Source organism: Mustela nigripes, chromosome 2 (assembly GCF_022355385.1).
Source record: "Mustela nigripes isolate SB6536 chromosome 2, MUSNIG.SB6536, whole genome shotgun sequence".
NCBI lineage: Eukaryota > Metazoa > Chordata > Mammalia > Carnivora > Mustelidae > Mustela > Mustela nigripes.
Window position 1 is genome coordinate 19,891,208 of NC_081558.1, and position 11,867 is coordinate 19,903,074.

The 11,867-nt window shown below is 57.3% G+C and overlaps 1 protein-coding gene across 3 annotated transcripts; it reads right to left on the reverse strand.

The window, feature by feature from the left end:
• Positions 1 to 1,179: 1,179 nt before the first annotated feature.
• C2H3orf18 (chromosome 2 C3orf18 homolog) lies at positions 1,180 to 10,793 on the reverse strand. Of its 3 annotated transcripts, XM_059389815.1 has the most exons (6): positions 10,406 to 10,793; positions 9,150 to 9,271; positions 8,440 to 8,827; positions 5,557 to 5,582; positions 4,844 to 4,991; positions 1,180 to 3,598 (listed from the first exon to the last, which is right to left on the reverse strand). In XM_059389815.1, the coding sequence occupies exons 3-6, from the start codon at positions 8,671 to 8,673 to the stop codon at positions 3,518 to 3,520; spliced, it is 489 nt and encodes a 162-aa protein (XP_059245798.1). In that variant the 5' UTR covers positions 8,674 to 8,827; positions 9,150 to 9,271; positions 10,406 to 10,793; the 3' UTR covers positions 1,180 to 3,517. The 3 variants fall into 3 exon arrangements, with proteins under 3 accessions (XP_059245798.1, XP_059245799.1, XP_059245800.1); XM_059389816.1 differs by lacking the exon at positions 9,150 to 9,271; XM_059389817.1 differs by lacking the exons at positions 9,150 to 9,271; positions 10,406 to 10,793 and adding an exon at positions 10,299 to 10,374.
• Between the last annotated feature and the right edge of the window lie 1,074 nt (positions 10,794 to 11,867).

Genomic DNA, 11,867 nt, shown 5'->3' on the forward strand with positions numbered 1-11,867 from the left:
ATTTTTATTTATTTATTTGACAGAGAGAGACACAGCGAGAGAGGGAACACAAGCAGGGGGAGCTGCAGAGGGAGAGGGAGAAGCAGGCTTTCCACCGAGCAGGGAGCCCGACATGGGGCTCGATCCCAGGACCCTGGGATTATGACCTGAGCCAAAGGCAGACGCTTAATGACTGAGCCACCCAGGTGCCCCTGTCCCTGTCTTTTTTTGCATAAAGACGTAGCTATAATAGACATACAGTGTCTACACTGTAGACATACAGTGTGTGTATATACACACATCACACACTCACACATTCATCCTTCTTTCCTCTTTGATGCCTGCCTCCTTCCGTCTCAAACAGAGATGCAGACACCGACCAACAGAGCTGGTTCACTGACAGGACCACAGAGCTGGGCTCAGTAATGTTTCTGGAAGGAATCCACTACAAGGTCAGACTGCTCTACTGGAGTTTCTGGGCTCGCCTCCACGAGAACTTTCCTTTACATTCCGCAGGCGCCCCTGGCATCTGCCGGCAGCCAGGCAACGGGATTACTGTATTCGCTTTGGCTGGAAGTTGACACTTCACTTCATTAAACAAGATGGCTTCCTCTGAAGGCGCCCATCCATGTGTGTCCCTCGGGGACGTTTCCCAAGGGCCTCCGTTAGCAGCCGATTTCAGGAGCAGTAAGGGTGGGCAGGTGACTGTCTCCCCATATCTGCCTGGCTGAGGGCAGTGAGGGATGTTCTGGTCAGCCTGCCAGGCCCACGGTCACAAGGACATGTCAACGGGATCCTTTTACCCTGATAACTATTGATCCCATGCTCTGTGGGAGACCTGGAAACTGACGGGGAATTTGGTTCTTCTCTGGGGCTGGGAAAGAGAGCTAGCAAGGTGAAGGTGGGGAGGAGGGAAGAGGAGGGGGTCTGTGAGGGGACAAGCATGAGGCAGTGGCCCCGTCACCTACAAAAAGTTGCCCTGCCCACCACTTAACTAGGCCTACCCATGGGAAAGGAGCATGAGGAGAGAAAGGGGTCGGGGTCCTTCTGGAGCCTCCACATTGGCCCTAGTTCCTAGGTGTTGGCCTTACTCTGCAGGCCCCATGTTTTTAGGGTCCCTCAGACATTGGGTCTTCTGTAGCTCCTACATTCTTGGATTGAGTGGTTACTCAACAAGATGGGAGCATAGAGCCCACCCACCCCTTCCCCTCTTGCCCCATGGTTCTTAGGGAACTTTCTGTTAGTCGGCTGGGGGAGGAACTCCCTCTGCCAAGCCCAGGGTCATCACTGACATGCCCAGCTGTCTGACTCAGTGTGGGTGGCCCATGGAGGCCTTGGGGCCTCACCTTTACCAAAGGCCCTGTGCCACAGCCTGGTTTCCAGCCCAGCCCTCCACCATGGAACTGGGGTGCTCACCCCGTCCTTGTTTCCTATGCTAGCCTGAAGGCTCAGCTCTTTAGGGGAGAATCTGGATGTCACTTAGAGTCTTGGTTTGTGGGATTTCCCATGCTAGAAACTGGGCAGTCCTGGGAGAACCAAGACAGTTGGTCACCCTGGTCATTCTCCCCAAACCCTTCTGAACCCTGTCGGTGGTTTCCATACAAATAACCTTTAATGATTTCTGCTCCTACCCAGCCCCTGCTCCCTTGTGCTCCAGGAAAGTCCCCATTATTTTGTTCCCTTTTGTCTTCCAGACCCAGTTCCTATGGACAGTGAAGCACTCCACCTCCCCTTGGACCTTGGGGCTCAAGCCCCCTCCTTCCTCAGGCCCCACAAGGTCCTGTCCACTTGGCCTCTCCACCCTAGGGGATGGCACCATTGTGACCCCATATTTGAGACAGGAAGCAATTCCACAGTTGAGACATGAGGCCCCAGAGCAGCCCAAACTCGGGGCCAGAGGCATTTCATCAGACAGATCAAGGAAAACCAGCCAGGCTGTTTCCAGGCCCCCCATAGCCCCTAAACAATCCTGTCCCTCCTGGGGTTTCACACCCCAAGCGTCACAGGCTCACACTCTCTTTGTGTAAACATCTTAATGACATCTTTAATGCTCTCACATGGAGGTGCCGAGTTCCCTTACAGCGTCTGTGCACCCGAGATCACCCACAGCCCTCCAGTTTGTTCAAGTGCTAATGTATTTATAGCACCAAGAGGAGGGAATACATCCCAAATCTTCCCTGCACGGGTCTCCTTGGCCCTCCCCTCCTGACATGTGGTATTTGCCCAACAGAAGGTCTGTGCTGCTTCCCCCATGTGCCCTTCCAATCAGTGGGGACAGTGGTGATGGCGAAGCTGGGCACCGGGGTAGGGGGGTGGGCATGCTTTTCTGCATGCTCGTGTGTGCATGCGTGCCCAGTGGAGAAGATCGCCCAGCTTCTGGGGTCTGGCTTGGTCCCATGCCTTGCCTAGATGCCCCAAACTGGTTGAAGAATTCCTGAGGGGTGTCGGGCGGGTGGGCTGTGCTATCAAAAACTAAGAAAACTGTTCTCTGTGGGGCTATGCCCACCCTGTTTCAGGCAGTCAGAATGTTCCCAGATAGCCCACAGCCTGGAACCACTGCCCTCAGTCCAGTAGCCTCTCCCACAACCTTAGATCCCCAATATACACCAGGACAGGGAACCGTTTTCAGAAGCAGGTTACCTGGCTTGTAGAGCCCAGTGAAGAGATGCGGGGGGCGGGGGGGAGAGGGGGGCAGCACGACCTTCACTTTGGCTTCCCTCTCCTTTCAGTCCCTGAACGCGGAAGGCAGAGAGTGGCCTATCCTGTGCTCCCGCACAAAGAAAGGGGTGGGGTGGACTTGGATGGTGGAGCCAATACAGAGGGTCTCCCTCCTACCCTGTGCAGGACAGACATATGCCTGCGTGTGAACACATTTCTGGACCCTCTCAGGGCCCTCTACACCTACTCCTCGGCCTCTCTCCCCCTTTCCCAGCCAATAGCTGCCTGCCAGGGAGGGTGGCTGGGAGGCCTCCTGAACGTCCAAAATAAAGATGGGTTGGGTAGGAGCAGTCCTCTTCCCAGTGCCCTTGCCCACCAGGCAGTTCTGGTTCATCCCTGGGCTTCTCCCCGGGTGTCACCACACCCTGTCCCCAAGACCTGGTTGATTGCCCCTCCCTATTCCAGAGGACGCTGGGGATTCCAAAGACAGGTCTCTCCCTGACAAAGGGGAACCACTCCCCACTCTCCTCCACCTCCCCTCCTATCCCATGTCCCCACATCCTCCACCTTAGAGGAGCAGACCATGGGGTGAGGGGTCTGGGCAGGACACAAGCAAGCCAGCAGTGACTCTCAACCTTCCTGACAGGAGGAGGGCTGTCCCCTATGCCAGGGCCCTCAGATCAGGAGACCTCAGTAGCCAGATGTCCAGCCTAGCCAGGGCCCTCTCTAGAGCCTGGAGAGCCAGCAGTTGGGTCCTTGGAACAGCTGGGCCTCAGCAGAGCAGGTCCTGAGAGTGGGTCTTAACAATCATGGAGCAGGCAGCTCGAGGGGCACGATGGCAGATATCTTCATCAGAGATCCAGGCCGGTCCTCGGGCCGCTCACGCATGGATGGCATTGGCTACGTCAGTGAACACCAGCCGGCTGGGCCTCTGCAGTGGGCCCTGAGAGGGGAGCGTGGTCTGCAGAGAGACAGTCAAGGGCATTAAGGACCTCGACCAAGGCCATGTACTCTCTGGTCTGGTTACTTCCACCCTTGCTTCATGGTTTGCTTGTTTGTGCTTGGCACAACTATGCCTTCTGCTTGGAATGCTCTCCTTGTAAGTTCAGCGTGGAAATACCATCTGGCTCAGATGACTCCTCCCCCCCGCCCCCCAGCCATCACCAGCTTGCCAGCAGGCACTTACTCTGTGAGCCTAGAGGCTGGATGAATTATGCATGCACTCCTCTCTCCCAGCAGAAGGGGGCTCACCTCCGCACCCCTCCCAGCCCTAGCACCCTGGCTGGCCCAAGGGAGGCGCCCAGGAAACAACTGTCAAATTGTCAGTTGTCCCACGGGCTGGGTGGACCAAGGTTTTTAGCCTGATATCTCAAATACCCCAAATGGGGAATGTGTCCCAATCAGTGGCCATAGAACTGGCAGCAAAACCAGGGGTTCTCTGGAGCCCCAGTGTGGACTCTTCTTGAATCCATTCCCCTTGTTCTGCCTCTGACAGGGCCAGATGCCCCCACAAAGCTGTGGGGTCAAGGCAAGGAGAAATGCAAAGGGGTTTCATGGGTCAAGGAGAGGCCAGGCCTCCTCACGGTGCCCTCGGGGATTTGGGGGGTACTGGTAGCAATCAGCCAGTGGCTCTGGCTGGGTGATCATGCAAGTACCCAACCCTTTGGATGTTAAGAGGCAAGTCTGGCTGGGGTCGCCATCTGCCTGGGGTCTGCCTGTTACTAGGACCCCCTAGTCTACTCAGAGGCCCCTGTTCCAGAATCTGACCCCCACAACCCACTCAGGAAACACAGCCCCTCAGTGGGGCAAAGGCACCAGGCTCTTAGCCCACAGCAATCTCTCTCATCAGTCCTCTCCTGCTTTCCTAGCCCAGACATGGGGGCACACAGGGCAAGAACTGGGATTTTCATTTGTGGATAAGAAAGCAGGGGCTCAGAGAGGCCAAGGGGGCTACCAAGGTCACTAGGCTGGCAGGGGCAGAACTGGGCTGGCTCCCAGGGCTGCCCTGGCCTTGTGCAGTCAGGATATGGGTGGCCATGGAGAAATCCTACCAGTTTCTAAACAAACTTGACAAAACCCATATACCGGCTAGCTGCCACCTGACCACATGGCAGGTGCTGGAAAGCTGCATGAGGAGGGAGGGAGAGCGGGGGTGGCAGAGTCACACGCAGCCAGCAGGCTGGCCGGGGGAGCCTGGAGTGCCCACCTTGCCCTGTGTGGCTTGCACAGAGGCAGCGGCCTGCACGGAGGCAGCGTCCCGCCCGTGCTCCAGCAGCTCCTGCTCCAGTTCATCCTGTTCTTCCGTGGGGTCGAAGTTGTACATGGGCATGAGCTGGTGGCGGAGCTTCTCCAGCCTGTGGGTGGGGGCAGAGGCTGCTGGGGGCACGAAAGGCCCTTCCCCTCCTGCCAGCCCTCTAGGCCCTGCTTGCTGAGCGGCTAAGCCTGAGCACACAGCTACATCGGGGGCGGGGTGGGGAGGGTGGTGTTCAGATTTCCCCTGGGATTAAACGAAAGGCCATTTTTTGCATTTTTGGAACTTAGATACCATCCAAGTTCATCCAAGATGGTGGATACCATCTCCACCCCTCAGATGGATGGTTATTCACTCCTGGGACCAGATGGGGCCATGGCCCAGAGAGACGTCACCTGTGGGGTCCATGGGGACTACCTAGGCCAGGCCCTTGTGTAAGCTATAGCCTCTTGGCACTGGGCAGGGCAGGGGAGTCAGTGACCTGGAGCTGGGGGCAGTGGGGCGTGGGTGACTTGGTGTTCCCAGAGGCCAAGTCATCATGCTCAGCCTTCAGTGGGCAGGAAAGGATCCAGCTCCTGGACAAGGGAGAGGGGCCCTGATGGTGGTGGGGCTCTCTTTTCCCACTCCCCACCCCGGGGTCCAGCCCCACATGGCAACTGGGGAGTTACCTCTTCTTCTTCCTGATGTACAAAACCTGCAAGAGAAGGAGCAGTGTCAGGTGGCCGGGCAAGGAGCCCCTGATTAACCGGCAGTTACTTGGGACAAGGGACAAGCTGAGGCCGATGAACAGGAGAACCATGGGTCTCCAAGTCCTCCAAGTGTTTCCCTCCCAGAGACACACACATCCTGCATTTGCTCCTCCTTTTGATGTGTGTCAGATGCCCCCAGTGCCTGGGCTATGAAGTGGGGAGTAGGCTCGCGCTCTCTCTGCCACTACAGACCACAGCTCCAGCCACTCAGGACCTGCTCTGGACTCTTCAAGGGGGAGGGGAAGAGTTTAGCAACCCCCGTTCCTCTCAATCCCCCCCGCCCCAGGCCCAGAGCCATGTATGGGGAAAGAGAACAGGGGACAGGTAGTGGCTAGACTCTGCAGGGCAGTGCTCAAGGCAAGACTCTGGGCTGGGCTTTTGGGGTTTCTATGGGAGGCTGATAGCCTTTAGTGGATGGGGTGGGGAGGAGAGCTCGAGTCCCCTGGACAGAAGCCCAGACTAAATGCCAGAACCCGATGCTGGAGGAAGGTAGGAAGGCCCCTGAGTCTTAACCCCCATTGGAAAGATTTGAAGATAAAGGCCTAGGCAGCCTGAGGAAACACAAGATCCAAGAGCTCCAGGATGGAGCAGGACAGCCCTGTAATAAGCGCTGAGAGGGAGGAAGAAGGGGCCGACCACCAGGGCAGGGGCACCAGGGACTCTGCCATCATCTGGCTGTTGCTTAAACTGGTCATCTCTGACCAACAGCAGCATGACCACTTCTGCCTGGGGGAGAGCTGTGTCCCTAGACTCTGTCCCTAACCTTCTGTGGCTCTTACACCCTTTATGCCTCATTCACAGCTTGAAGTTGGTTTGGTTTCCAGCTTGGCCCAGAGTTCCTCCTGCTGCTTGTTTCCTGGGAAACCCCAAAGGCCCGAAAAGAACCCAAAGAGACCCTTGCTCTCCATCCCCTCCAGGAGGTCACATGTGGAGGACACTCTTGCTGTCCTGTGGGCAAGATGCTGGAGGAGTTCTGGGTCTCAGACCCCAGGCCCTACCTGCCCTGAACTAGTGGTTCTAGCCCCAGCACCTGGACTCCTTCTACTTCCTCTGCTCTGGCCTGGCCCCAAGCCCTCCTCCCAGCCCTGTGGTCCTGTCCTACAGAGGGGTCTTCACAAGAGGCCAGAGCCTTTATCCAATCTCCAGCCTTGCCCCTGCTGCTTCCTCTGTCCCAGCTACCAACATCACCCTCCCACATACCTTCCTTTCCAGGCCTCTCCATCTAGCTGCAGTCCTAACTCCACCAGGAAGCCCACCCATACCACTCAGTCTATATGAGGCACACAGCCTGGCACTGATTTGCTCCTCCTGGTACCCAGCCTGGCCCTGCTGGCAGCTGGCACAGCGGGAGATGGGGCAGCCCTCAGGGAGCACCTCTGGACCTGTCCCCTAATGCCCAGGAGCTGTTTCCTGCCCTCCACTGCCTTTGCCCCATAACATTCCTACTTCTCTGGTTTGGCTAAGAAGACCCTCCACCCTGGCCCTCTGAATGTTCCTCCAAAAGGAAGCATCAGGGAGGCCCCCCAAGTTCCTGGGACACAATCTTTGGCCTAGAGTTCCAAGGGCAGATTCCAGATCTCTCTTTTTCCCCGAGGTGAGGCTGTTTCGGTTTGCTTCACTGCCACATGAATGTTGAAGGGAAGCACTGGCACTCCGCCTCGCTCGCACTGTGTGCTGCATCCTGGCCTGCTTGCTGGCCATCCCTTGTTCCCTGGCAGTGATCCGGAGCCCACAGGGCCCATATGGCAACCTTGGTTGAAAAGCAGCTCCAGCCAGATCACGGATGGACCGGATGGTCCTATTTGCCAGAGCAATGCAGTCCTGAGCCTAAGGCCGGCCATCAGAGCGGTGGCTGGGATGCCACCATTGTCAGGCTCCCGGGGGAGCTCAGGTGCACCTTCCCCCTTCCTGGTCTTAGCCAGCACCATCTCCACCAGTCCCTCAGTGACATTCTGAGTGTCCGTGTGGCAGATTAGAGGCAGGGCCCATATCTGTGGGGACAGACACCAGATCTGGAAACATCATATCCCCTATCAGGGAACACCTTCAGTCTTCAGCCCAGTCCACCTCCGTCCTGATGTCTGCACCAGTCTGTCCCTGTGGTACTGGGGCCAGGCCTCCACTTCGGGGTCTCAGCTCTAATGTTGCCTCTTCAGTCTGTCCCTGACCACCCAGTCCAGAGAGTCCTCCTGCCCAATCCCCCAACTCAGTCCCCCTGGGTTTCCCTTGGCATCACTGGTTTTATCTGTCTCTTAGTCCCATAAGAACCACCCGGCAGGCCTTGGTCTCCCTAGTCCCTGGGGACCTGAAGGCTCGGACCAGGGCAGGGGCCTAGGAAATACCTGCCAAGTGAATGAAGGCCACCAGCAGCCTGCCTTGCCTACCCACACCTTGGTTGTGATCTGTTCCCATCGCCTTTAGGCCTCTACTCCTATTCACCCCTCCCCCCAACTTGCCTCACTGTCCTGCTTGTTGCTCACAGACCCTCCTGCCTGCCTCCAGACTTTTGCCTATCAGGACCCTCCACCTGGAACACCCTCCTCCCCAAGTCCTCCGTGGTCCTCACAGCCCAGCTCAAGATGTCAGGCATCCTCAGAACCCTCTCTGGCTTTTCCAGCTAGAGGCAGCCCCTGTGGTCTCTGGGCCCCCAGACACATCTCTGAAAGAGAGGGAGACTGTGGTATCATTAACAGACAGTAATCTTCTGATTAGAGTCCCTAAAATCAAAACACTGACACCCCTATCCCCCGCCCTCCTCCAAATGACAGCCACCTAGGTCAGCCCTAGCCTCCTAGCTCTTACCACGGCCACAGCCAGGCCAATCACTGTGATGATCCCAAAGGACAGAAGCATTGTGCCCACGCCAGCTGTGCCCGCAGCCACATCCGGGATTCTGGTGTCATTAAAGCTGGTGGCTTCTGTACTGAGAGTGGTGGTCTCGGAGGCTGGCCCCTCTGTGGCAGGCTCCAGGTCAGGCTCCGAGGTGGGTGGGCGGCTGCTGAGCCAGCCCCCGGCAGGTGGGATCCTGGAGTCCATGCCGATGCTGAGAGGGCCCTGGCTGAGAGGTTGCCTGTGGTCACTCGGCCTGCAAACTTGCTCCTGACATCAGCAGTGTCCTAGCCCGTGGCCCCTGCTATACTTTCTGGTTGCCACCTCCAGGGAGAAAGGGAGCTCCCTGGTGCCCTGGGTGCTGGAAGAGAAGGAATGAAAATGTGAGGCTTGGGACACAAATCAGTGGTGACATCAAGTACCTGAAGGTACTGAGGAAATAAAAGTTTGAGGGCAAGGGCAAGTTCAGGGGACATTAGGACATATGCTTTACTGAAGTTCAGTTCCCATGAGAAAATGTCCCTTCTTTGAGGGTATAATAATTATAGTGATCATACTTGGAAGATATGAAAGGTAGTTGGGAAGTTTGAAAGAAAAAGTCTCTCCCCTGCATAATACCCGCCCTTACACCCCTACTCCCTGCATTTCCCACCTCCTCATCCCCTGCCCCCCATAACCCTCACCTCCTGCTTGGAGGACAAAAAAATATTGCAGCTCTTTCCTTTCCTGGAGGGATACACTTGCCCAAGAGTCAGATGACCCTTGGCACGTCACTCCACCTCTCTGGATCTCAGTTCTTCTGAGTCTAAGATCAAGATTAAAAACAAACAAAAAAAAACAAAAAAATACCCCCCCCCTTCACAGCCTCACAGAGTCATAAAGTCACTGAAATGTCAGAATGAACTAGTTCTTAGAAAAGACTTAGCTCAGTGTAACCCCTATCCACAGTAAGCACCCAGTATATCGACTTTCCCCCCAGCCAAACCACTTGGGAAAGGGGGAGCCAGAGGAGCCCCTCGACCTAGCCCACTGTGTGATCCAGGCTGTGTTTGCAGTGGGTGCGGGGGCGGGGGGTGGATGACAGGTGTAGAGAGATCAGAAGGCAGAAAGGGGAGAGAGCCCAATGTCAGGCCCAGGGCTTCTCTGCAGGCTCTTAGGTCACTGGACCCCCACAGGAGAGCTTGGGGCTGGCAGGGACAAGGAAAAACAAGGTAAACAGGAAGCATATCCCCAGATGCAGTGATGGGGCTCCCATTCTGAGTTGCTTCTCCTCTCCTCCCTCCTCCCTTGGGAACCGAGAGTGAGAGATGCGCCCAGACCAGGGTGTGGCTTACCCCTTCCCAGGCCAGAGGCCCTGAGTAAGGCAAGGTGGGAAGGGGTCCCAGCGACACTGCAGAAGACCGGGCCTAGGGAGAGGGGGGTACATGACTCATGGCTGTATGCATACATCCCTGTGCTAGCCAATAGATGTTATGTGGGGTGTTTCCCCGTGCAGGTGCATGGGTGTGTGTGAGGCGTGTACACACTGATGGCTCCTTAGGAAGGGGCAAGGTTGGCAGAGGGATATGGGGGCTCATCCTTCTCTGCCCTCTCTCTCCCCAGCTAGGCTGAACGCGTCAGCAGTCCCAGGTTCTTCCGTGGCTCTGCCTCTGACCCCAGACATGACCTTGGACCAGACCCTTAACTCTTGCGCTGGGCCCTGTTTACTCCTCGGTCCAAAGCAGAGAAAAGGCCCTGCTCATCAGGGCCTGGGTCTGCCAGAGGGTCCAAAGGGCAAGAGAAGGAAACGGGTGAGATGGGTTGGCACCGCGACCTCTGGAGAACCCGCATACCGTTCTCTGCCAGGTTCCTCAGTCCTCCCTGCTCCAGCCCCCATCCCCGCCTCTGCGACTCGGTGATTCCTCCATTCTCGCTCAGAAGCTGCGACCTCAGCACTTACTTAATCCTCTCTGGGGCGCCGAGCTCAGCCGGAGAGGCTAGGGGTGGTGGCGATCGGCAGGAGGCCAAGGCGTGGGGCAGCGGGTCCGACCCCAGGTCCGCCCTCCCGAGGGCGCCCGGAGCCGCAGGCTGGGCCCGCTACAGCTTACCGCCTGCAGCCGCGAGCGCCGGCTCAGGCAGCGGTGGCCGGGACAGGCAGGGCCTGGACCCACCGCGGGGGTGGGGCGGAGGCAAGTAGCCCCGCGGGTCCCCCACGCTCCAGTGCCTCGCCTCCCAGCCCGCTCCCCGCGCCCCCGGCTTCCGATTGGCTGTCAGGCCCACAGCCTGCCCAGCACTGGCCCGCTCGCCTGTCGCTGGATCTGGCTCCGCCCCCAGCAGGAGCCGGACACAGGGTCTCGGTTCTTGGAGACCACCCTTCTACCCGTGGCCTACGCCGGAGTCGGGTAGAGAGCCGTGGGTGGCCAAGCCCTTCCTGCACCAGAACTCCAGCGGAGCTCCACCTCCGCGGAGATAGATTCATTCTCCCAAAATGCAGGCGGACGCTGGAAGCTCCAGGAGAGCACTGGACTGGGAGTCTTTGGACTTGCGTTGAACTCTGGCTCGCCCCTTTACTGCTTTGTGACCTAGAGCGAGATGTTCCTCTCCCTGGGCTCGGCTTCCTGTTCAGATGGGCTCTACTGAGAGGGCTCTTGGTGCACTACACCCACCCTGGGCTTGAAATGGGGTAGCTCAGTCCAGAGAAGTTGGGAGCTGTTGGTATTATTATTGGAAAGCTATTATTATTGGGCAGCCTGACACAGGCCAAGACTACATATACCCATGCCTCCGGCTACGGCATGATCATCTCAGGGGATACCTTCAGATACCTTCTAATCCTAGGGTTTTCAAAGGAATTTACAGGGATCACCCCAGAAGCTTTGGTTACAAACGCAGATCCCCCGCGGCTCCCCCGGTATGGGACCGAGTCTGGGACTGAGTCCGGGAAACTGCATAGCTAATTATTAGTTAAGAGTAGATTCCGGTGAGGGAGGGCATCAGCAGGCCACACTTTGTGGGACACGGCTATGAATTTTGTACGAGGAGCAACTGAGGCCCACAGAGTGATCTGGCAACAGTTAGAATTCGAACCCAATTCTCCTGTGTCCAGTTTCGAGCCCCCTGCTCTAAACCCTAAAACCCGGAAGCAAAGGGGTCAAGAGCAGCCCTGGGGTCCGGTGACTACCTGGCCCCCATCGCGGCTCGGGCCACTTCCTCGGTCAAGTCCTGGACACCGGGTGCCGCCCCCAAATTGCTACCCGCAGCAACACTGGAATCCTTCCACGTGCTGCTTGGCAGGCCCAGAGGCTACACTAGACCACGCCCCTGGATCTTGCGCCCCAATTCTCAACCCCGGAGCCGGCTGGTGACACGCCCCCGCTCAGACTGACAACACACCAATGCGGCCGGGCACCCAAAAGCTAGCT

Excerpts from the sequence above, each read along its gene's own strand:
- C2H3orf18 (XM_059389816.1), bottom strand. The coding sequence starts at position 8,673 with ATGGACTCCAGGATCCCACCTGCCGGGGGCTGGCTCAGCAGCCGCCCA. Across the intron at positions 4,992-5,556 it reads TACATCAGGAAGAAGAAGAG|GCTGGAGAAGCTCCGCCACC; the intron begins GTAACTCCCCAG and ends CCCCACCCACAG. Across the intron at positions 3,599-4,843 it reads TGCAAGCCACACAGGGCAAG|ACCACGCTCCCCTCTCAGGG; the intron begins GTGGGCACTCCA and ends GTCTCTCTGCAG.